This window comes from Rousettus aegyptiacus, unplaced genomic scaffold (assembly GCF_014176215.1).
Source record: "Rousettus aegyptiacus isolate mRouAeg1 unplaced genomic scaffold, mRouAeg1.p scaffold_m13_p_14, whole genome shotgun sequence".
In the NCBI taxonomy this organism is placed as follows: Eukaryota; Metazoa; Chordata; class Mammalia; order Chiroptera; family Pteropodidae; genus Rousettus; species Rousettus aegyptiacus.
In genome coordinates, this window is record NW_023416289.1 from 13,051,536 (window position 1) to 13,077,098 (window position 25,563).

At 36.1% G+C, this 25,563-nt stretch overlaps 1 protein-coding gene and 1 non-coding gene across 2 annotated transcripts in view; one reads left to right on the forward strand and one right to left on the reverse strand.

The window, feature by feature from the left end:
- The window catches only part of TANGO6 (transport and golgi organization 6 homolog), a 125,143-nt gene that overhangs the window by 94,757 nt on the left and 4,823 nt on the right, over positions 1-25,563 (reverse strand). The window contains exons 2-7 of the mRNA XM_016164637.2: positions 24,329-24,969; positions 22,259-22,375; positions 20,617-20,758; positions 15,851-15,987; positions 13,571-13,733; positions 12,039-12,121 (exon numbers count right to left, since the gene is read on the reverse strand). Of these exons, the coding sequence (XP_016020123.2) occupies positions 12,039-12,121; positions 13,571-13,733; positions 15,851-15,987; positions 20,617-20,758; positions 22,259-22,375; positions 24,329-24,969 (1,283 nt within the window). The remainder of the gene's footprint in view (positions 1-12,038; positions 12,122-13,570; positions 13,734-15,850; positions 15,988-20,616; positions 20,759-22,258; positions 22,376-24,328; positions 24,970-25,563) is intronic.
- On the forward strand, positions 13,986-14,087 carry LOC118611526. The gene has a single exon (XR_004954489.1). It is a non-coding gene; the product is annotated as a U6 spliceosomal RNA (small nuclear RNA).

Genomic DNA, 25,563 nt, shown 5'->3' on the forward strand with positions numbered 1-25,563 from the left:
GAGCACCATAACCAAGGAGCCAGCTTCCTGTAGATGATCTAATCACCCTAAGCCCAGTTAAATAAAGTGTATTGTATGGCAGTGTTCAGAGTAATATGCAGGCCTAATTATATATATTACCAATTACAGGAGGTAAAAAAAAGAGATTCCCCCAGATAACGTAAGGCCTATTGTTTGGCTCTGGATTCTGCGTTCTCAGAGGTAATCCCTCTGGAGCCATCCTTCCTTACCAGTATCTTTTATTTAAAAAAAAAAAAAAAAAAAAAAGATGGAATTAAATCTCTCCATTAGTTACTGGCTTGACTGGGCCAAAGCACCTCAAACTTTAACATGAACTCAATCAAGCACAGTTTTCAAGGGTATACATTTTTGTTGATAAATTTCTCCAATTTTTAAATTCTCTTCTTATACTTTTCTGATTTTTTGTTGTTTTCTGCAAGGAACAAGTACTAATTTTATATTTAGGAAAAACTGTACAGCTATTTATACATGTTATTTTTATATAAAGCTTTAGCAAATGTTTATTGAATGCCAACCGTGTGCCAGGCATACAGTAGTGAACAAATTATCTGCTTCGAAGCAGCTTACATCTTAGCAGAGGGACAGCAAATAAACAATAGATAGATAATATCAAACAATGACAAATGTGATGAAGAAAAACAAAACAGGTTAAAGGATAGAGAGTGATGAGGGGAAGAGCTTGTGGAGAGATATTAATAATTCCTATCAATTGATCAACTAATAATCCATCAAGTTCACAGATAGGAATAGAGAAATGGGAATTTTTTTTCCAAGCAGAAAGATTTAGAGATAAAGTCTCTTTTGGCTCAATCTGATCAATGAGTTTTCTCTATAGTAAGTCAAAGAACTTAAATGGCCTCTGCTTGACACATCAATGATTGTCACCTCCCTTCCAACATTAACAGTAAATTCTTCCTTGTAGTGAGCCTAAATCTACTTCCCTTAAAACTTCCTTAATAGAAGTGCATCTATTTTCCAAAAGTTTTGGACAAGCCAAACAATCATCAAAATCTAAAAACAATCATCAAAATCCAGTTTGCTTTATCCACCTTATGGATCACCCTGCATCCTCATGTAGATGAAAGACATGCAGTGGTATTTATTAAATTGACCCGTCAAACTCAAGTTCCACCTCCTCCATAGGCCTGCTATATGTTTGGCTATTCATTCATTCATTCATTCATTCACTAATGCAAATATTCATTAAGCATCTAACCACCATTAATGACTTTTCTCTTCTAAATTCCAATAGCATTTTAAAGCTTGTAGCCTATAATCTATCTTTGAAAATATAGTTCTCTCTCACCTCTTCAACTAGCCTATAAAGCAAAAATCAAATTCCCTACTGCAGCACCTATCAGAGGAGTTGATTATGTTGTGTTACCTCGATTTTTGGTAAATAAGCAGTTTAAACACATAACATACAATTTAAAGGAACCCCACTGTTGTTGCTTTATAAAACAAACAATAACTACCATTTATTGTATGTCTACTCAAGAGTGAAGTTATTCAGCTAAACATTTAACATACAATCAACCCACACAAGAGTCCTGCAGGTTAAGGACTTTAATTCCCATTCTAAAACTGTGGAAAACTGAGGCTCAGAGAAGCAAAGTTAATTGAGCAACGGTACACTGTTAGTAAATGGCAGGGCCAGGATGAACCCAGATCTGTCTGACATGAAATCCATAGAGACAGAAAGCAGAGTAGCAGTTGTCAGGGGGTGGGGGAGAAAGAAATGGGGAACTCAATGCTTAATGGACACAGGGTTTCCATTTGGAGTGATGAAAAAGTTCTGAACTAGACAGTGGTGATGGTTGTATAACATTATGAATGGACTTAATGCTACTGAATTAAAATAGTTAAAATGGTAAATTTTATGTCATGTATATTTTACCGAAGTTAAAAAAAGAACAAAGCATGAACCCCATTGCCTCCCTATACTCATCTCCCTATGTTCATAATGATAGTTTCATTGCTTCAATCCCTAACCCATACCAACTTCATCCCAGCTGTGCCCTCCACCCCGAATCAGTAGATCCCAGCTTGTCAGGCTATGGATAACCCTGTTCCCACATGCTCTGTAAAGTAAGGCTGGAGTTCCTGAGTGGCACCATGGACAGCAACTTCTGCACCACCTCTTCTTTTTCCTGCTAAGAGTCTTATAATAGCCTCCTTCTACCAAGACTTCTAGTGGGTCTCCAGGGGTATATTGCAGCTAGCCCTGTTTAATGACAGCCCCTTCCTTCCAATTTCTTGTCTCGCACTGAACTCATATGCCGGTTAACAGTTTGGTCTGCACCTGACATCCTACATTACCATCTACTTATACTCCCAAAATGGAACCTGGTCACTTCCCCCTTAATGTAAACTTTCCATATCATTGACTTATATCTGGATTTAGTGACCCATCAAGGAAACAGGAGGCTGGGCTGATTCAGCCACTGTTGAACTTTGATTGCTTGGTGCCAGCCCTAACAATGACCAAATACCTTAGGAAAGTCCTTCTAATGAACTCAAATTGTTAGAAACTGTTGGGCCAGTTCCTTTCAGTATTCTACACATCGAGCTGGTGACAGTACCAACTGAGGAAGAAGTGAAGGCACAATAGGTCAGCTGCTTCCTGTCCCACTGAGAGGAGGGCCATACTACACTGTCTCTATATCCTAACATCCAGCAATTGTGAAATTTCCTTAGACTGTGCTTATGTGTAGTCTCTTTCTAGTTGGGGGTCCTCCCTACTCACCTAGAGGCAAAGTGGAATGGGAATTCAAGTTCTGAAACATAATCTAACACTTCTTATATTATTTCTACCTGTGGTAAAAATGTTCCATATCATTTGAAAGCTTCCTTGTTTTAGCAGTATAACTACTGAGTGTGTTTCACATAGGGTTGTTTGTAAAACTTCCACTGACCAGTTGTGAGACTTAACACAAACCAACTATCTTCTTTAAGTCTCGGTTTTCCTATATGGAAAATAAAGGGGTTGGATTAACCAGACTTTGAGGCCTCTTTCATGTCTAATCTAGTATTCTCTGACTTGATTGCAAGTTTGCTCATTTTCTTCTATACCTTTCTAGTACCTCAACCAAAGAGGTAGGCAAGACTAGTTGAAAAAGTGAACCATCCATCTGGACACAAAAAATTTTGAAACACTGAATCTTCTACTTGACTGAGATGTAACAAATTTCTACCCCTTCCTCACACATTCTCTGTTCTATTACTTTTGAAGTTAATACTTTTAAGATGAAATCCTGTTTGGTTGAAAGGTTTTCTGGTTACTTGAAGTATCTATATAGCTAGGGATCATGAAACAAAATACCAACAGATGGAAGAACTGAAACAGGGAAGGGAGAAACAGACTCTCAAGGTACTTTTCCAATTCTTTAGTGTGAAAAATCTCTCTGAAGATAAGTGAAATGATGCTTTGAAGAAAAGTTGAACTTCCATATCTACTTGTGGCTCTTCCAGTATAAATGTGTAGGACAGGGCTGAGGAGCAAAGAAAAGGCCAGTGTGGATCTATAAAAACCATAATGGCCCAGAACGGATTAAACAGAAAACAGATGGGTACAAATGACCCTGCTGGCAGCCTGGGGATTTCCTCATTTTCCTTCCTGGGGATTTCTACATTCCTTTCTGAATGCATCTTGGCTTTCCATCACAGACTCAGCCATGAGAAGAGGCGTCTGTGGTTAAGCCTTACAACCCTTCATCTAAGCTTACAGGACTGCTGCTCTAATGAGTAACAGTAGCATGTTTCTGGGTACTCTTAATTATAGATCACACATTACTGTAACTCTCTGTTTGCCTGACTAGGAGCTCCCTGAAGACAGTGGCTGGCTCTTAATCATTTATGTATCTGTAAGCTTAGCAGAGTATCTGGCATTTAGTATGTACTTGGTAAATTCTTCTGTGATTGATTATTGAATCAAAGAATGACTGGACAAAGTAGATTGACTGATATTTATTTTCTCAAAGGCTCTATTTTTTCTGAGGAAGTTACAATGCCCTCTGTATTTTCATTAAAAAAAAAAAAAAAAAAAGCTCTAGCTAGAAGCTAGTCAGTCTGTGCAAATCAACTGAACAGAATAGAACTTCAGCCATGGAGTTTTTTTACTGTATTAGCTTGTTTAGCATCTGTCTTCAGTGTCTGGAAAACTGATTTCTCTGGAAGGACTAGAAATTTTAATCAAAAAGGAAAGGAAAAATTCAGAAGCGTCAAAATGGTCAAAGTATTATGAATAAACATGTGTTTCCATTTCAAAACAAAATGAAACATAAAGCAGTGCTTATACACTCCATTTCTCATTCCATGGACTTCCATTACATTAAGTATATCCCTTAGAGGCCATTGTGGAGTAAAGCGCACCAAGGAGTCATGGAATTTGGGTGTGAATTTTGGTTCTGCTCCTTCTTGACTGCCCAAAATCACATATTAAGTGGGTGAAGACAGGAAAGATATTTAAACTTCTCTAGGTCTCAGTTTCCTCATTTATAATTTAGGCATTAAGCTTTTAACATACAGACCATTAAGATAACTCATGTCAAAATATTTTGTAAAATATATAGCCCTGTGCAAATGTTAAATTTATTCCTAAATATTTTTATTCTCATTGATGCTACTGTAAATGGACTGTCTTCTTAATTTATGGCCTTATCTTTTACAGGGATGTATACATGTGGAAACACAAACATGATAAATCTATTCAAAATCCAGCTGACAGAATCCTAACACTTAAATTCAGTATCGGCTGGGGCTTGGCTTTACCCCTGTTAAAGATTAAACTAATCGAATGCTGCCTGCTAAAATATCACAGTGATCCTTTTGATAGTAATGTTCCAGAACTTCTAATGCACTTACTGAGTTTAATTAAGATTTGCGAGAGGCAAAAGAACAAGACAAGTTACCTAATATAGTATTTTATACAGTGCATGCTTTCAGAGCATATTACATAAAATTACCTTTTTAAAAGAGTTTCCCTGAACCAAAAGGGAACTGACAGTTTTTTGAGCACCTATTATGTGCTGAAGTATGCAATGAAACTACTAAAAGTTACCTTATTCATCCCACAACTCATGTGCTAAGTAGGTCACCTAAAATCACTTGGAGAGTCAACCCTGGAGCCAGATTCCAACCAAGCTCTGTTTGACTCAAAGGGACCAGGTGCTTGTCACTACACTATTCCACAGAATCTGAACTGCAGCATTTAGAAATCTAGCACTTGCATCTCCCACGGCTTTAAAGAATACTTCTTTTAGTCCTTTGCATGTTATTCAAAGTCACAGTTCAATTTGAGATGGAAACACCAGGAAGAATGATTGCCTTTAGGGAGGAGCCATAGCTGGGAGAGAGACTAAATTAAAACGTTTTGTACTTCTCTTAAATTTGTACCATGTGCAAATATTATCTTTTCTAAACACAGAAAGATTGTCGAGAGACAGAGAGAGAAAAGGAAATACTGGTCCCTGGACCAGCTCTGCCATTCATTGGGACAAGTCACTTCACAATCTTCTGGATTTTGTTTCCTTTGCTATAAAATGAGGGATTAATTTGTCAAAACCCAAAGAATGTACCACATCAAGAGTGAACCTTAATGTAAACTATGGACTTTGGGTGACAGTGACATGTCAATGTAGGTTCATCGACTGTAACAAATGGACCACTCTGGTGGAGGGTGTTGACTATGTGTGTGGGGGTGGGGGCTGTGCATGTGTGGGGGCAATGGGTATACTTTCTGTTCAATTTTCTGTGAAACTAAAACTGCTCTAAAAAAATAAAATCTTAACAAAAAGAGAGAAATTATACTAAATTATTTCTAAAGTTCCTTCGAGCTCTGAAGTTCTATTATTCTAATTTACAGAAATAATAAAAAAATTCAGAAAAAGATGTTGTCAACTGGTCAATCTGACAAAGAAAAAAACTTTATTTAGAAATTCATTAAGATTAGATGGGGTAAAAAGATTTGGAGAATTAAAGTTAAGATTCCTTGAATCTGGAAACAGAGAAATAGAAATGAGAATGTAGAAAATAAACTAATTAGGTATAATCTAAACTTTCCTACCCTAAAATTTCTTCTTAGGGACTCTCAGAAAGCATAGTGACAAATACTGAAAGGAAACATCCCAGCACACCCCAATATCAGATTCTGGCCAGTTCTCTTAAGAGCAAGAAAATGTCCACACAGAAAGAATTGGAATTATCTTCTCCTGCCCTACCCAGAACCAACCTCTATGCAATCTAGGCCTCTCTTCACCTATCTAGGCAAAGAAAAAACATTTATCCCTCTCATACCAGGAAGAACAAAAGAATTTCAGCATTCTAGGGATTCAGAGTCAGAAAAAGAAAGAATAGGAAGCGATTCTACTAAAAATTATTTGAGCTGCATATCTGTTTTTTGGCTTAATTTTACCAGATGTAAGGCACACACCCAGACATGATAAGAATTATTTATGTAGATGAGTACAAGAAGTATGCCAAGTATTAAATTCAATTCAACCAGCACCTACACATACACCTGTACTGCTGAGAACTTTCCACTTGGCCCACCAGAGCCACACTGCTGTACTTGCTGCTGTGTGTGAAGGATGCAAGAATAGAAAGCCCTTCCCTTGTCATTGCTCCCCATAAAATTTTCATTCAGAGCTAACGGTTTATTCCCTAAAATACCCAAATGTATTTATACTTAAACTGTTTCAGAAGGAAATATTTCTAAAATGGATTATATGCAATCCCTGCCTCCTTAAACAAAATATGTATACTGAATCTACCAGCCCCAACAGTCTGTGCTTTTCAAATTTTTATGCTCTTTGGGGGTACTTCTTGTCTCTTTCTTGCTCCTCTCTGCAGGCATCCTCTTGTCAGTGTGCCTTAGTTAGTCTAACAAACTTCTAATTTGTTCCTTCTAATTCTGCTACGGTCATAAAAATCAGATAACCAATCTAATCAAGATTCTGTATAAAGTAAAGGTGAAACTGGCTCTGAGGAACTAGGGCTCTGCAGCTAGAGGTTGAGCAGGCAGCAAAATGAGCAGCTGTTATAATAAAGGTGATACAATGTTTACTTGGAAATGTCAAGTGAGGCACCATAGACTCAAAAGTCTAGTAAGACCCAGTAAGATGAAAACGGGACTATAAAAATTACTCATTCAGAAAGAGTAGAGAAGGAGCAAAAGTGTGGAGACTGAGAAAAAATTATTGAAGATGATTTTTTTGAATAGATGTTGGTGAGGGTGAGTCTCATCTCTGAATCCACCAAAAATTAAAGACGACCCAATTTAAAAATAGGGAAAGGCTCTTAATAGACATTTCTTCAAAGGAGACCTTCAAACGGCCAATAAGTACTTTAAAGGTTGTTCAATATCACAGCCATCAGGGAAATATAAATCAAAACCACAGTGAGTTACTTCTTTATTCCTACTAGAGGGCTATAATTAAAAAATAATAATAATAACAAGTGTTGGCCAAAATATGGACAAATTGGAACTCTCATAGATTGCTGGTGGGGGTGTATAATGGTACGGTTACTTTGGAAAACGGTTCCTCAAAAGATAAAACATTGAGTCCCCAAATGATCTAGCAATTCCACTCCTTGGTACATATCCAAGAAAAATGAAAATATACATACACCCAAAAACTTATACATGAATGTCTATAGCAGCATTGTTCAAAATATCCAAAATGTAGAAACAACACAAATATCTATCAACTGATGACTAGACAAACAAAATTTGGTATATTCACACAAGAAAATACTTGGCATTAAAAGCAATGAAGTAGTGCTCCACGCTACAATATGGATGAATCTTAAGAACAGGTTAAGTGAAAAGCCAATTGCAAAAGACCACATATTATATGGTTCCACTTATATGAAATGTCCAGAACAGGCAAATCTATAGAGACAGAAAGATTAATCATTGCCTAGGGCTGGGAGCAAAGAAGGGAGAATGGGGAGTGACAGCTAATGGGAATGGGGTCCTTTTAGAAGGGACAAAAATATTATAAAATTAGATTGGGAGGATGGTTGCACAACCCTTGAACACACTAAAAACACTGAATTGAACACTTTAAATGTGTGAATTGTGCGGTATGTAGATCATATCTTAAGAAATCTGTTAAAAAGAAAGAAAGAGAGAAAGAAAACTAGGGGCTGGAAATGTTCCCAATGCCTCTAAAATAAAACACCCTCTTGTTACCCAGTGAGTTGCTGAATCAATTGAATCACCCCAGATGTTTTCCTTATTTCCTGCCGTTGAGCTGTACTCTATAATTTAGTATTAAAAGAAAGTTAATAAAGACAACACAACCTGTGTTGCTAAATTTTATAAAATGTTTACAATTTTCCTCCAGCATACACACATTTCCTCTGTTTTCCTACTGCAGCTGAGCTGCCAAAACCTCGTAAAGAGAATAATTACCCTCTACACCCCTTTCTGCTTATCCTTGTGCATAATCAAGTGTCTACAGCAAACTAATGTTTTTCTTGCCTCTCCAGGAGGTTTTAAATTCACTAAACAGTTTTCCCCTACTTTTTTGGGCAATCTAGGAGAAATGGTAGGATTCACTATTTCTGGATCTCTCTGTCTTTAGAGGCTAATTTGCTTGTCAGAAAGAAGTTGTTTTGTTTTCTTTTTCTTTAAAAACAATTTATTGACTTCCAAGGAATACAATGAGGAAAGTTTAGTCACAATTAGTTCTACTATCAGCACTTTAAGTCTTTCTGATGTTCCACATCCAACCATTTTTGAGTTTTTAAACGTGATATTCCTTAGATGGAAAGCAACTAAAGATAGCTGGGCCTTGTTCTCTAATTCAGATCATTTGGTTTCTACACTGCTCTACAACACTTCTTGTATTTCTATAATCTGAACAAGCATTGACTACCAATATGCAGAATAGGACATAAGAACTTTCTTTTCATAAGTCTCTAAATGAGGCATTAAAAAAATAAAAACGGCATTATATTCACTAATCACATGTCATGTTTTATCTATAAGCAATTTATTTATTTTTCTTTTTTAGGCAAGGCAACCCTTAGCTGACCTCACAGATTGCAAGGACCTTGTCTGCTTACAATCTCTCATTTTTTATTTTTTATGCCTACAGCACCTGGACTTCCTAGGTGGTCTCCCATCCATTTATGACTAATTTAAATCTACATTTGTATGCTAGGTTTTTTTTTTTTTTTTGTATACCTTAAAGGGTATACTTTGTTTTTTAATAGCGACATTAAATAAAAGGGTAGCAAACATCTCACTTTAGTAAAAAGTGAGTGTCTTAGAGAATGAATTTTGAATTTCTATGCATGTATTTTATATTTAGGAATTTATTTGTGTTACACATAAAGCTTAAAACAAAACAAAAGCACTTGCCTTCTTATCTGAAGGAACATGACTTAAGGTTGACTATACAGCCTGATACACAGCTGGTGGGAATATAAAATGGTGCAGCCACTTTAGAAAACATATTATGTGATGCTATTTATATGCAATGTCTCAAAGAGTCAAATCTATAGGAACGGAAAGTAGATTAGTAGCTGCCTAGGGCTGGGGGGGAATGGTGGTAGAAGGACTTGGGAGTGGTGTGGGGTTTCTTTTAGGATTATGAAATGTCCTAAAATAGATTATGATGACGGCAGTACGAATCTGTGACTATACTAAAAAGACTTTGATTTGCACACTTTAAATGAATGAATTGTACAATGTGTGAATTATATCTTACAAAGCTGTTTAAAAAAAAGACTTATTCTACATCTAAATGTCCATCAACCGATGAACAGATACACAAAATGTGAAACAGTCATACAATAGACTATTACTTAGCAATAAAATGGGACAAAATTTTGATTTATGCAACAGCCTGGATGAACCTCATTAACATGCTAAGAGAGAGAAGCCACAAAAGAGCACATACTGCATAATTCCCTCATATGAAATATCCACAAAAGGCAAATCCAGAGAGGTAGAGAGCAGATTCATGGTTTCCAGGAGCTGGAGGTGGGAACAGGAAGTGACTGTAAATAGGCACAAGGGATCTTTTTGGGGTGAATGAAATGTTCTAAAACTATAGTGTGATAGTTTCACAACCCTGTAAATTTACTAAAAATCATTGAATTGTACACTTAAAACATTATTCTATGGTCTGTAAAGTATACTTCAATCAAGTTGTTTTACAAAAACAATTTAATCTAAACATTTTTAAAAAGGCAAATAACTTAATTTTTCTAATGGGCAGAATCTAGAACTAAACAATTTACAGAAGTAAAAATAGGAATGAACCAAAACCAGAAAAAGACACTGAACCTCACCAGTAATGAAAGAACTAACTGCTAATTAAATCTACGATGCACCTAACAGACTGTCAAAAATTCCATGGAAACAACTCGAATACCTACTAATAAAAAACTAAACATATATATGGTGATATAGCCATATAGTAGAATAATACCTAGTAGTGAAAAATGAATTAAAGTAACATACATTACAATACCATTTAAAACAATTTAAAATCATGCACAACAGTACTACAAATAGCTTAAGGAATAAAACACAAAAGCTCAGTGGCTCCGTCCAGTGAGAAGCAAGGGAAATTTGATCAGGCACAGCAGATAGCGGATTTCAGCTGAATCGGTAATGCTTAATTCCTTCCTTCCTTCCTGACTCCGTGAGATAATCCGGAAGCCCGACAGACAGGCACGGGAGTGGTGGCGGTTGATGGGTGTCTTTCTTTATGTCTGGGTTTCGTGGATGACATTCATTTCCTTTCCTTTCCTTTCCCTTTCTTTCTTTCTTTCTTCTTTCTTTCTTTCTTTCTTTCTCTTTTCTTTTCTTTTCTTTCTTTTGTGTATTCACAAGGATATATAATCATCACCACTAATTCCAGAGCATTTTCCTTACCTCCAAAAAAAAATCCCATACCCACTAGCAGCTACTCCCAATTCTCTATTCCCAGCCCCTAACAACCACTAATCTACTTTCTGTCTCCATGAATTTGCCTATTCTGAACATTTCACATAAATGAAATTATACAATGTGTGGTCTTCTGTGTCTGGCTTTAAAAAAACTTTTTTTTAATTATAATTTTTAAATGTTCATCCATGTTGTGGCATGTATCCATACTTCCTTTTTATGACTGACAAGTAGTCCATGCTATATCACATTTGTTTACTCATTCACCTGTTGATAGACATTTAGGTTATTCTCATACTTTGGCTATTATGAACAATGCTGCTATAAATATTCATGTACAGGTTTTTGCGTGAAGATGTTTTCATTTCTCTTGGATATATACACCTAAGAGTGGAACTGCTGGGTCATATAACTCCTCCATGTTTACTTTTGTGAGGAACTGCGAAGCTATTTTCCAAAGTGATTGCACCTGTTTCCATGGAATATCATTTTGAAAGCTGTTTACTAGAGTAAATATTTTTAATAATAAAATACTATCATAAATTTATTGAAATAAGCTTTAAAGAAGAATATTTACCCCAACACCAACTGGCCCTAACGCAATGGATTTCATTTTCGCCTAAAAATATATTTCATATATAATAGTAAGATTGTAATCATAGAGAACATATGATTTGTATTCTTTTTTTTTCATTTTCAGTATATATTTAGGCAGTTGTTTGCAGGATTAATTTATTAGACTTACCTCTTTATGATGGTGATTACTATAAAAAGTTATAAGGTAAATTCAATGTTAACATACACTTTTAGGAAATCTACAGTATCGTAAATGCCTTTGTCAATTTCTTTAAAAGACATGCTTTCCTCGGTGGCATGTGCCAGTTAGAGAATACAATCTGTTAAAACATTCAGATAAATGATGAAATTGACAGAAGCATAATGTATCAGTTCTTTCACTAACAGCTTATCACTTCCAATTTCAAAAAGTGAAAAGATTTTGATCGTTTGGAATTTAAGATTAAACATTCTAATTCTTGAAGTACCAATTAAAAAGGCAAAAATATTTTTAAAGACTGAGTATAAATATTAGCTAACCACAAAAATTACTGACCTTATATACATCTTCAATACATCTACTAAGTTCTTTTTCTGTTACCAAAATGGTCCCTGGTACCATGTCACTCTCTGGAATGTCTAGAGAACAAAAACCAAAATTATCCACACTCAGGTCAACAGAAATAATACTACATTTTTTTGAGCCTTTTTTGAAAAGAATATACTGATCTTAGGTTAGATTCCTATCAAATATATAAAGGAATTTTAATTATTTATTATATCATGTTTATCATGTCTGAATACTTACAAATTTCACTTCACCAAGGTGAAGTTTACTATGCAAAAGAATTAGACTTTCTCCATTTCTGCCCACCTCATCCCACCACACACATCAAGAAAAATTTAGACTACAAATGACTTCTACACAGAGCCGACCCCAATCTAAATTTGGTTTAACCATCACATCAAGTTTTTCCTTCATTTTTAATCTTAGAAATCACTAAGAATCTTTAAATCACTAAGAATACTATACTAATACTCTGTTTCCTAGCATTAAACTCAATAAAGCATGAATATATACTAAAGAACTGGTGAAAATGTCAATCTTTTAAGATTAAAACAGAACTAAATCTACTGGCCAAATCTAGGAAAATCTGAACATCAAACTGAGTGATAAGAATGTTTGGTAACCCATTAAATAAAAAAAGAATCTATGAATCTATATTGAAACTTAAATAATTATTTTTTAAAAAGGGATGAGGCGGGGAGAAAAAAAAGCTCTTCTTTGCAGAAGGATACCAACTAACAAATTGGAAATAACAAACAAAATAGAAAGTCACCATTTTACTGGCAAGATTCATCAACAGATACTAAACCATAGCATGAAAGACTTCAAAACAGTATTCACACAGTCTCAGACTATCATTCCACAGATTACTTATTAATTACAAGGAAAGAAGGTATTTTTATAATGGAGAAATCTGTGTGCTCCCACCTTGATCAAATGATCAAACTTAACATCGCTAATAATGAGAAAAACTGATACCTATGGCTCTTAATCTGGTGGCAAAAAAACCATCATCCTATAGAGTATTCCTGCCAAATGTTTAACCTGCATCTAATCACGAGGAAACAATTAAACAAATGTAAACTGAGGAACATTCTATAACTTAGGCTCCTCAAAAATGTCATGGTGAAAGACAAGCAAAAGACTGGGGAACTATTCTACATTAAAGAACACTAAAAAGACTTAACAAGTAAATGTTATGCATGATTCCTGATTGGATTCTGGACTTCTAAAAAATAGCTATAAAAGAAATTCTATAGCCATGAAATAGAGAAAGTTATAAAAGAAAGATAAACAAACATGGCCAAAATATTAACAGCTGATCATCTAGGTGAAATGTACAGGGTGGTACAATGCAGTCTTCTTAGAACTTCTGTGAAGTAGATTTTTCAAAACAAAAAGTTAGTAAAAAAGTAAATCTAAAGACACTGCAATACTACAGACTTAAGTTATTTAAATCTGAAACAATGAGAGAGAAGATCCTTTAGAAAGATATCCAACCACCAGACTTCCTCCTTTACCTGCTGTATTTGAACATCGATGAAGAGGAGCTAACACTGGCTGCAGCAAATACTTGGCTGCCAATTGTGGGCGTTCTCTTGACATAGTTATAAAGGTAGTAGTGGCAACTCTCTGAAATTGTCGTGCTGTCAATTCATCTTGAAAGTGAAATAAATCTAGGATCTGAAAGAAAAAACACATGAAGTAAACATCAGACTCTTTGCGAGGAGCATTACATTAACTAAGAGAAAGTACTAATTTCTTTAAGTCAAAAAATAAACCCACAGCAATGACACTGATTCGACAAGAAAATTTTAATGTAACAACCCAGTATCAAAGGGTATGAGAACAGAAGAGTCTATGTTTTTATTAAGTACTTTTGTCAGATTTATAAAATACATGATCATTGTAGAAAATGTGGAAAAAAAGTTTTAAGTGCTCACTTCTACAGCACACATACTAAAACTGGAATGATACAGAGAAGGTTGACTCCTGTGCAAGGATAACATGCAAATTCATGAAGCATTCCATATTTTTATTGTATACTTGAAAATAATAATAAAATAAAATTTAAAAAAAAGTTTTAAAAAGCAAATTAAATTTTCCCAAATCACTATAAACAGTTTTGCTGTATTTTAATTGTGACCACACTTAATATTCAGTTTTGTGTATTACTGAAACCTTATCATATTGTTATAAATTCCTCAAAGATATTATATTGCAATATATTATATATATTCAAGCTGTATGTAAGAATTTATTAAACAATTTCTTAATATCCAGGCATTGTTTTTCATAAAATTCTGCTATTATAAAAAGCACCACCAAATGAAATTACTGTGTCAAGGCATATAAATATATTTAGGATCTGAAGAACTATCCCAGATAACAGTCCATTTTATTCTCAAAGATAAATGTAGATCTCCAGTGCCTATGAGTTAGTTCACCCTAGTCTATAAGCAACTGATAGAAAGTGCATTTCTGTTTCTGACTTAAAAGTAATTTTTGTACTTTTTACAAACAGGGAAATCTTCTGTCTAAAAACCCTATGTGACCTCTGACACTACTAAGAGAGACTCAATAAGCCTGAAACCTATGACTTGATTTTATCATTTTGTCAAGTACCAAAACTGTAGCAACTAGTTTCAGAAAATATTTACTCATCATTGCAAATTCTAACTTTCTCATGTTAAGATGATTGATATTTAATATATGTCAATGTAAGAGCTTTGCATTGTGATATTTTGCTCTCTACATCCCTACCCATGAGAACCCTGAAGATCAGTATTAACAACTGAATGACTTTCTTCAGACTGTACTCCAAAAGGTACGTCTTACATCTAAATGCATGGGAAATGCTAATGGATAAAACTCCTTCCACATTTTTCACTTAGCAGATTAGCTAAAATAGAAAAGTTTTGTAACACATTGTGTAGGCAAAGGTGGGGGAAAAGAGATACATAAATAATATCAATTAAGAATTTAAATGTACACATCCTTTAAACTAGTAATTTCAATTCTAGGAATTTTGGTAATACTGGCATCTGTACAAGATTTATGAATATTAACTGTAGCGTGTCTTATAGTAGCAAAATAATGAAAACAACTCAAATATTCATTATAGGAGGCTGATTAAATATATTATGGCACTTTAATGTGATGAAATACTATACACCCATGAAAAAGAATGAAGCAACATTACATGAAATGATTCTATATGAAATGATCTCCAAGACACATTGTAAAGTAAAAAAAAGCAAAATAAAAAGCAAATTATAAGATAGTATGTGCAACATGTTATCATTTAGATAAAAATTAGATTATATATACATATATACACATATCATTATACATACATAATACATAGAATATCTATGGAAAATAAACAAGAAATTGATAAAAGTGACTACTTCTGAGGGTCTAGGAAACAAAAGAATAAACAGAAAGTAATTCTTTTTAAATTGTATACCATGTTCATTTACATTGTTTAATACCTATTTTTTAAAAAAACTCATTAAAAACACACAGAAAAGATGAGGAACAAGATGAAACTTTAGTTTCATACCCCAGTTCTGAGAGCAAGCTGGACTACTCATCTAAAAATGATGACGGGTTTTAAAGCCTAACAATTAGGTTAGTGTCTTCCACAGGTTTTTATTCACTTATTAAGAAGGCTCCTCACTGAACAAGACATTTAAATATTATATTGCTTTTCCTCAATATTAGAGGAACACTAAAAGTCCTCCTTCTATAAGTAAGCAGATAATCCTTAAACAGTCAAAAGAAACAAAATTATTTACCTGGGGGCAGATATCCTTATAGTAATCCTCTGGTGAAAGAGACTGTTGAGGACAAGAGGCCAAAATCTTTGCAATCAAGTCACACTTCTTCCAGTCGGCAGCCACTGCCTCAGCATCGCTCCCACCAGCTGCCCCAGCTGTCAACGACGGATAGAGATGTCAAAAACTTATACCAGTTCCCCATAAAAGGTCCTTAAAATTTAGAGTAAAAAGTATTTTTTCTCTACTGAAAATTATTTATTTCTTCTATAAGAAAATCTATACCTCTGCACTTTTCCTTTGATGTTGGTTCCTGGGAAGTTCAGAGAAAAAAGTAATGCTTAATTATTGTAATATCATTCACATGATTTGAATACAGTAAGCCTCCACTTAATGTCATCTGTAGGTTTTGCAACTTAAAGCAGAACAACATATAATGAAACCAATTTTTCCATAGGCTAATAGATTTAAACAAGACTTAAGTTCCTATGGCATCTCATCATCGTTATAATGAAATGACGTTGAATGAAACATTATTCGCCAACTTGCTGTACTAGCTTCTTCTCAGTGTTTATTAGTTTTATTATTATTATTCTCTTTATATGAACCATGCATTTTACACTGCCTTAAACCAAAGCTATGGAGTAACAGGGAACAGATTTACCTTTCTACCTTAAGTGAGCAAAAAAACTGGACACAATATATAAACGATGGTTTTCAGATACTGGAAAACAGGCAGCCCAGGACATTGATTCCTGAAAGAAGGGAACCTAACAAGATTAGCCTCATGAATACCCTAGCCTAATATCTACAGAGAGTTTTAAGGCCACAGCAGAGCAAAGGGGAGCCCGAATAAAGGCTGGCATCTTTTTGAGTTAAAGATGTTCAGGAAGACCAATGCAGCTAGAATTTTCAGGGCAAAATACCGGAGAGAAAAAAGCTGCGCAAAGAGAAAGTTCCAGAGATCTGCAGAGGTCCTCTTTTAAGTCTTTGCTGGAGTATAATCTGTGTATGTGTGTGAGAAAAAAACCCAAGGCTGAAGCAAGAACCACAAGAAATGAGGAGCAGAGCAATCCCCAGAGTTTACACAAGGCTGGGAACAGTTTGTGTTCCCACTAGTGAACATGGAAAGGCCCCCTCATACACAGGGTATCAAGGAAAATCTCAGAAGGGTATTGCCTTATTAGTGGAACCAAATTATCTTAGACCCATAGTAATAAGGCTTAAAAACCAGGATCAAGGGGTCAAACTAATTCCAAGAAAATTAACTGCATCCCAGAACAAAGCCTAATAAAGGAATACAACAAAATCTAGCACCCAACAATGTAAAATAAAAATAATCAATATACATTCAAAAATTGAGGCATATGCATACAATGGAATATTATTTAGTTATAAAAAAGAATAAAGGGCTTATTCATGTACAACATGAATAAATCTCAAAAACATGATGCTACTAAGTGAAAGAAGCCAAATACAAAGACTGAAAATTGTATAATTACATTTGTATGAATGTAATTCATACAAGTAGGCAAATCCATTGAGACAGAAAGCAGATTTGTGCTTATAAAGGGCTGGAGAAAGGGAGAATGGGCAGTGATTGCCAATGGGTATGAGGATGTTTTGGGGGGTGATGATGAAAATGTTTTCGAATTAGGTATTGGTGATGGTTGCACAACTTTGTGAATATATTAAAAACCACTGAGCTTGTTGTACTCTTCAGAAGAGCGAATTTTATGATATGTAAATACAATTTCATTTTTTAAAAATTACCATATATGCAAAGAAACAAAAAAAGATGACCAATAATCAAAAGGAAATTAACAAAAACAGATTCATAAAAACAGAGATTACAGAATAAGGAGACAAGGGCATTAAAAAAGGTATTATATATTTATTCCCTATTTTCAAAAAGGTAAAAGAAAGCATGCCCATGATGAGATAAATGGAAGAGATAGAAAAAGACCCAAATTGAATCTCTCTCTACTAATGAAAAAGAAAATATCTGAAGTGAAAACTACACAGAATGATAGACACTGTTGAACATGTAGCAATATAAATTATAATAAATGAAAAAGAGAAAAAACCTGAACCCCCTCTCCCACAAAAAAGAACATCAGTAACTTGTAGAACAACAGTAAGCATAACAGTAAGTGTAATTCAAATTCAAGACAGGAGAGAAAAAAATATTTGAAGATAATGTTTGAGCTATATCCAAATACGATGAAAATTAAACCCTCACCTCCAAGAATCTCAAGAAAGATTAAGCAGAAGAAACATGAAGAAAATCACTCACACTAAGACATATCATAATCAAATTTCTAAAAACCAGTGATAAAGAGAAAAACCTGAAAAGCAACAAGAGAAAAAAAGTGTTTCATGTACAGAGGAACAAAGGTAAAAATGACAGCAAAAATATCTTCAAAAAGTAAAGTGAAATAAAGACTTTTTCAGACCAACAAAAGCTAACGAACTTCATTGCCAGCAGACCTGCATGATAAGAAATGTTAAAGTTCTTCAAGCACAAGGAAATTTGAATTAAAATTTGGATCTACACAAAAAACTGAAGAACACCAAAAATAACAAATATGTAAGTAAATATAAACTGCCTTAAATCATTTCTGAGAAGCAGATTTGAATAGATAACAAAAAATATATACAAGCATAAGTGAGAGAAGCTCATAGCAAAAATAGGGTTCTAAGTTTCTTATTCTTCAATTTGCATACCCTTGGGTGAAATCTAACTCTTCTTTGGAAAAAGAAGATGCATTTATATGTGACAGCTTCTCACAGGTAACTGGTAATTTTTCATTTCATTGGTCCTTAAGGCCACTGCAGGCAGAAGTGGGGAGGCAACATGACAACCACTCTAGACCAAATTTGTGTCTGCCAACCCCACTGACCTCGCCTTTATCTGACAGGACCAAGGTATATTTACCACACCAGAAATGGAAAGTCAAGATTGACTCTTTTCTTTCTCCTCTTCCCTCCCCACATATCTAGCCCTTCATTGAGTTCTGGCAACTCTACCCCTTAAATATCTCCTCTCATATCCATCTGTCTCCATTTCCACCCCCACTGCATTGATCCAAGCCACAGTGTTCTCTCAGATGACTGCTTCTTGACTGATCTCCCAGCTTCTGCTTTTACCCAACCCATTCTTCACAATACATTAGAATAGATATTTCTAAAATGTAGGCTTTAGCATGTCTGTCTCCTTCTTAAAACCTCCAATGGTTTCTCATTGCCCTCAGAATAAAGCTGGAAATCCTGAACTAGGCCTACAGACCTCCATAATGTGGCCCCAACCCTCCACCCCCATTTCGTACCACTCTGCCCTCACTGCTCTACCCATACTGAAATTTCCTCAAAAACACTAAACTCTTTCCTACCTCAGTTCCATCACACATGTTATCTTCTCTGACTATAATAGTGTTCCCTCACTCTACAACTGATAAATCCCAAGTCAGCCTTCAGAGCTCAGTTTAAATGTCATTTCCATCAAAAAAAGCCACTAAATTTGTGGTACTAGTTAGAGTATGCATGGGATACAGGAGATAAGGGACTGAGCACAACAGAAAGGTAAAGGGTTCACCAGGATAAAGGTGAAGGGAGCTCCTAGGGACCTAATCCAGATTAGAGAAGAGTCAGAGAGAGATGTCTCCAAGAAGAAAAAACAGGCAGAATATCCGATGTATTTGAATGTATTAAAAAGGAGACAAAGAACTGGGGGAAAGTTTGAAAATAAGTTAGTGATAAGTACATAAAAAAACCATGCACACAAACCAAAAAGATAGTTATTAACTCCAGGAAGTACAAAAGTTGGACAAAAAGATAAAAGTAGTCATAGCCCACTACAAAGTTCAATTGTAAAAAATAATTACATAGAAGAATATAAACACAGTATATGGATCTAATCAAATTTAACATATGGCTAGTAAGGCGAGGCGTATACTTGGTGTGATAATGGGAGGGCTGGTAAAAAGAACAAAATTATTTTCCACACATGGTGAGGAGTTGATAGATCATGCCACAAACTAAAAAATTAAGAAGGTACTGTATGTGCATGACAGACACATAGAGGTAAATACCAGAAGAAACACACTATAAGAGTTCGAAAGGGTTGCTTCCGGGGATGGGACAGGAATGTAATGGGAGAAGGACTGCTATTTTTCTCCATGAGCCTTGTAGACCTATTGGACTCTTTAAACTATGTTCATGTATAATTTTGTTTTAAAAAATAAAACAAAAAATATAAATGAAAAAATACTACCACACCTAGCATAATAATTAACTTTTCCCACTTCCAGTCCTCTAATGAGAACTTAGAGAATTGTGGAAATGAATCTAAAACTTCGTTCCAAAGTGTGTGTCCCTAAGGTATCTCCCACTTCAAGAGAACTGATTTGTATTTTAAGTCCTGCGGTAACGTCCTCTTAGCATCCTGGTACAAATTTCTTTTCTCACAGAGAATTTCACATTTTCTTTAGGGTTTTACTTAAACTTTCTGTGCAAAGTTTTCCTTCGATATTATAAATCATTTGAAACAGCTGACAATATCATTCGACAATGTGAGCAGTGTATCATGGCTGTTTTAGAAAAATGGCAATTACCATGGCAGGAAGTTAAACCTCATTAAGGGGACCTTCCAAGTCTAACCTCCTCAATGTCCACGAAGACACAGTTTAGTCTCAATCAGGTTTTAAAGGTAAATGCTAAAGATCAATAATTGACTCTGATTCAGAGGGAAATGGATACCAACGTAACAGAAACACCTTATTTCTTACCACCTGCTCCTTCCAAAATGCCCCGCACTACTGCCTGAACACCATTTGGTCTCATCAATCTTTCGGAGAGCAGCTGCCCACATAGACGCCGGAGCCAAGCTGGGCTCTGACATCTAACTTGTCGCTTCACATCCATGCAGGACTAAAAAAGGAAGGCAAAGATCTAACCTGAATGTCAGTGACACAGATAGGAAGTGTAAAACACATATATATTGAGACAGACTGGCAATTAACAGTATGCTATACAGACTTCGAAAGAGCAACACTTTTTTCTAAAACAAAACAAAAAAACTTTTATAAAACTTTCAGCATCGCTTTTAAGAGAGTAAAAATACAGTGAAATATCAAGTGAAGTTTCAAACCCAGAAATAGACAAACACATCAGTGGATAAAATACAAAGGTCAATGTGACCACACCCTGAACGCACTCCTTCCAGCCAAGTCTAGCTTCAAAGGAGGTTCTGTGAAGGTTACACACCACTAGGAAGGCAGTTCATGACAGTGAGCGGGCACTCTAGTCTCGCCCCATGGTCTTAGCTACTCTGATTTGGTGTCCCTTATTTTGAGCTAAAATATTAACCATTTTGCTGTCAATTACTATACTTAATGATGAGCATAAAAATTAGTGACAGAAACATTTAATCCTAACTATCTTATCCTCTCTTATTTAAAGAGGATTAACGGTTAGCATTTATGGAGGAGGTTATGATGTGCCAGGCACTGTGCTAAGAACCTCCCATACAACCTCGAAAAGGACTTACAAGGAAGGCCCTGTTGTCATCCCCATTTTAAGGGGAAAAAACCAAGGGACGGAAAGGTTTAATTCATACAACTGCACACTGGGGTTGAATCTGGGTATGCCTACCTCCAGAGCCTCTGTTTTTCACCACATTCTTATAATTATAATGTATTTGGTTTAATCTAGCAAACTGTGGACTCATTCAGAGAAGTGCAGTGTGAGGCCAGAGGGGCCCAATGGGAGGCTATCGTGATATTCTAGGAAAGAGATGAAAATGACTTCAACTAGGAGATAGCTTTGTTGCCAGCTGCAGTTGGTCCTTGTTCTTGATCTACAGCTAATTCCTTTCGCCACTCACACTGTACTCATCTAGATTCATAACTAAAATTTAGGTGCTAAAAGCAAATAAATAATTCCCATTTATATTCTCAAATTGTCATTTCAGATAAATTATTTTTAAGGAAAAAGAGAAACTATCTTATGTCTAGCAGAATATATACTATTATGTTTTTCAAAGGAGTTAAGAAGTCCCAATAGTAGCTCTAATTTAATTTCTCTACTTTAAATACTCCATTCAAAGAATAAGGTGTCCAAATATTTCTGCCAAAAGAATGTATTGTCAAATAGCCAAATTTTAGTTTTAAAAAATCCAGTTTCAGAATAAATAAAACATATTTTAAATAAAACTCTTATATTCTTGGGAAAAGTATCCATCATTCCATTAAAAGAAAAGTCCTTTTAAATTGTTCTTCGGGTTGGTGTAATTTAGTTTTACGAAAACGATTTAATGATTCAAAAGATGAAATAAGATTTAACTAGATTATCAAATTTCCCAGGAGATGAGACAGCACACTGCACATTACCATCAAAGATTCACCCGTAAGAGCTCCCAGGCCTGAATACCTGGGGTGGTCCTCCCTGGAGGAAAAGTAATTCTCGAACTGCTAATGGTTGATATACTTGATCCAAGATGTCTCTCAAGGCCTCCCTAGATAAGGCTCTTTCCTCTTCGGTTAGCACCTAAAGGAAAAAATGTACTGGGCTTTAGCAGAATATAAGCCAGGCAGGCAACAGAAGATAATGTTTTACAATACTGTGCAAAGGCACTTGTGAGGGAAGAAGGAGAAAAGCTTCCTTCTCCTCTTGACTTCCTTTCACCTGGAGGAAGCTATGAAACGCTCTTGGCCCTCTCTGCAGCCCCTCGCTCACTTCTGGGCAGGACATCTATTAACTTACCTTATTGATGAGTCTAGAATAAACTCACTCACTGGCAAGCTCTGGCATGTACAGTTCAGCTCGGTCCTCTTCTGTCTCTTGGGAGAGAGTGCACATTCTATTCTGCTCTTTCTTACTGTAGATTTTACAGAGGTACCTTCCCTGCCACGGGGCAGAAGGCGCTGCAGTTTTCCACCTCTCCTTAAAACTGGGGGAGAAGTAAGTGCTTCTAATTCTGGATTGCACGGTTGGGAAGCCCATTTGGCTCTATCTAGAAGCTATAGCTTCCAACTTTGCATTTATGAGTAATAGAGGTGACATTTTGATTTTTCATCTCTTACTCTGTTAACCGTCTTTTAATTCTTTCAGAACTTATGCAGCAAAGAGGGGTGCTATTTATTGGGGCTCCTTGGGCCTCAACAGCACTGTACCCCTTTAGTAACTTAATACAATGTCAGGGTCCTGCCCATAACCACTTAGCAAACTGAGGTGCAGGCATTGCTTAGAGCAGCAGCTATAACTGGGACCTGTCCAGCTTCATAATGTACACCCCTCGTGTCTCCCCTTCTGTCAACTTCTTCTCCTGTCTTCCTACTTGGTCTTTTCGGTGGATTTTCCTTTCTTTTCTCTCTCCTGCTTGAGATCCCCACTCCCCCCGCCCCGGGGTACTTCTCAGACCCAGTAATAGTAATAAAACCTGTCAATCCAGGCACCCCTATCTCAGGGAAGTGCAAGGAGCTGGTACTGAGGATTGTCAAGACTTTTAAACCCTGTTGTAAAGAGCACAGTGTGCAGCTCTACATAAAGGCTCTGGAGGAGGTCATAATTTCATGTCACTGCTCAGATATTAGAGGCTTTTAGGTAAACTTTTGTGAGCATAAGCAAGAGAGAGAGTGAAAAGGGAACAAACAGAAAAGGAACAAGCTGCAGGATCACAGAGAAAGGTATCAGAAAAAAGAGGTGGGTGGGCATTATGAGATCTGGCTGCAGTGGCTAAGGAATTACTCTGCATATGAGCTGCACTGACCCTTGATACATCTAGATGGTGACAGCTTCTTCCGGCCAGGCTCCTAGGACTATGTCTTAAGCTTCTGTAACTACCACAGCACCTTTGTAGTTCAGGTACTCAAATCCTTACCTACTGAGTGTCAGCAAAACACAGGAACATACCTGTAACACCTAATAACAACGACAAACATTGACTGAATTATGCAGTCCACCTGATGCTTTACCTTCTTTATCTCATTTAATCCTCCTAAGAACTTAATGAAGGAGGTATGAATAGTTTCATATTAATATTAACAGTTATTACTTTTTGATGAGCACTTCTGGTGATTGGGCTAGGTGCTTTACACACATTATCCTTAATCCTCACAATCACCTCCCAAGGCATGTATCATACATATTCTATAAAAAACAACAACAACAGGGGTTCAAAGAAACAGCCTGCAAGAGCTGTTCCACAAAAATGGCAAGAGCCAGGTGAAGTGGATTCTCTAGGAGTGAAAATCTAACAAATGAATGGTCCACCCTCTAAAAAGATTCATTTATCTACTGGATATGCTCTGGCATCCAATAAGAATTCTAGATCTTTCCATCAGTCTTTTTCCAAAGAAGAGTCATCTTTTATAATAATCACACAAATATATACGCATATTCACACTAATTCGCATACATACACACACACACTCACACACACTCTCTGTCTCTCTCTGTCTTTCTGTCTCTCTCTCTCTCTCTCTCTCAATATATATTTACCTCTTCCTCGGGTTTTAGTGGTTTTTTCTTGGTTGAGCAGAATCCCATTTGGCACAGACCTGCTGCAATATCCCCAAAATGGCGACAGAAAATCAAGCTCCCCAGAGATGCGTGTTGAGCAACACTTAGAAGGACCTTGCAGCTGGTATACAGTCTCCGGGGTGCGTTGGGGGCAACATCCAGACATACCACATCTTGAACAACAGCCCCAAACTCAGTCCTACATCTCAAAGGGACTCCAACACCAGGCATAAGATAGGGGCAGACACCAAATGTGACTACAAACTGCAAAACTGACTGGACGGTCTTCTGCTGTGAGATACTAAGCGTATCTGGGCTCAGGGCAGGAGCAGCTTCTGGAGTCCTCGGGTTGGGTTTACCTGGATTGAAATCAGCTGCAAGGTGGATCATGGTTTCCTTCAAGCACAGCAGCAACAGCAAGGTTTGAGAGGTAAAACTCCAGGTGACATCCACAGAATTTTGTGGCCATTCTTCCTTCTCAGCAATTTCATCCTTCAGGAGTTTCAATGTCTTCCACTGAGGATCCTTCAGAAATTTGTCCTCCAAAGCAGACAGGTTACATTTTAAAGTAGCCAGCAAGACATCATGTTTTGTGATCTGTAGTGAATTTGAGCCTGATCCTTTTGAAGAAAAAAAGAGAGGGAGATAATATACCTGGAAAACAAATTGCACTTCCCTCTGTGGAAATGCCTTGCCTGCTCCAGTTGGTCCTGTGAGGCCAGGCTCAGATGTCATTGCCTCTGGAAAGCGTTTCCTAATTGTGCCACCCAGACCACATTTCCTCCCTTCCCACAGCACTTTGGATGTAAATGGAATAGTGTCCCTAACACATTGTACTCCATCTAATTTGTGTTCTGCTTGTGTTCTGAAGGCAGAAGCCATGTCTTAGTCATCTTAATGGGCTTAAATTGTAGAAAGAACAGAAATTTTAAAAAACTGAACACTGACCACAGAAGATTCCTTCAGTCAAACTGTTCTAGTGCGTCCATTAAATTATATTGAACATTATTTAACGACATGTTCATTAAATACATTCTGAAGTGAACAAAGTATTTAACACTATACGAGCAAAAGGTATGAACAGCTTACAGAAAAAGAAATGCAAAAAGTTTTTAAAATGAAAATATGATCAACCTTCTCACAAGAGAAAGCTAAATTAAAATTATAGCGAAATAGCACTTCCCATCTAGTAACTGGCTAAAATCCAGGTTTTA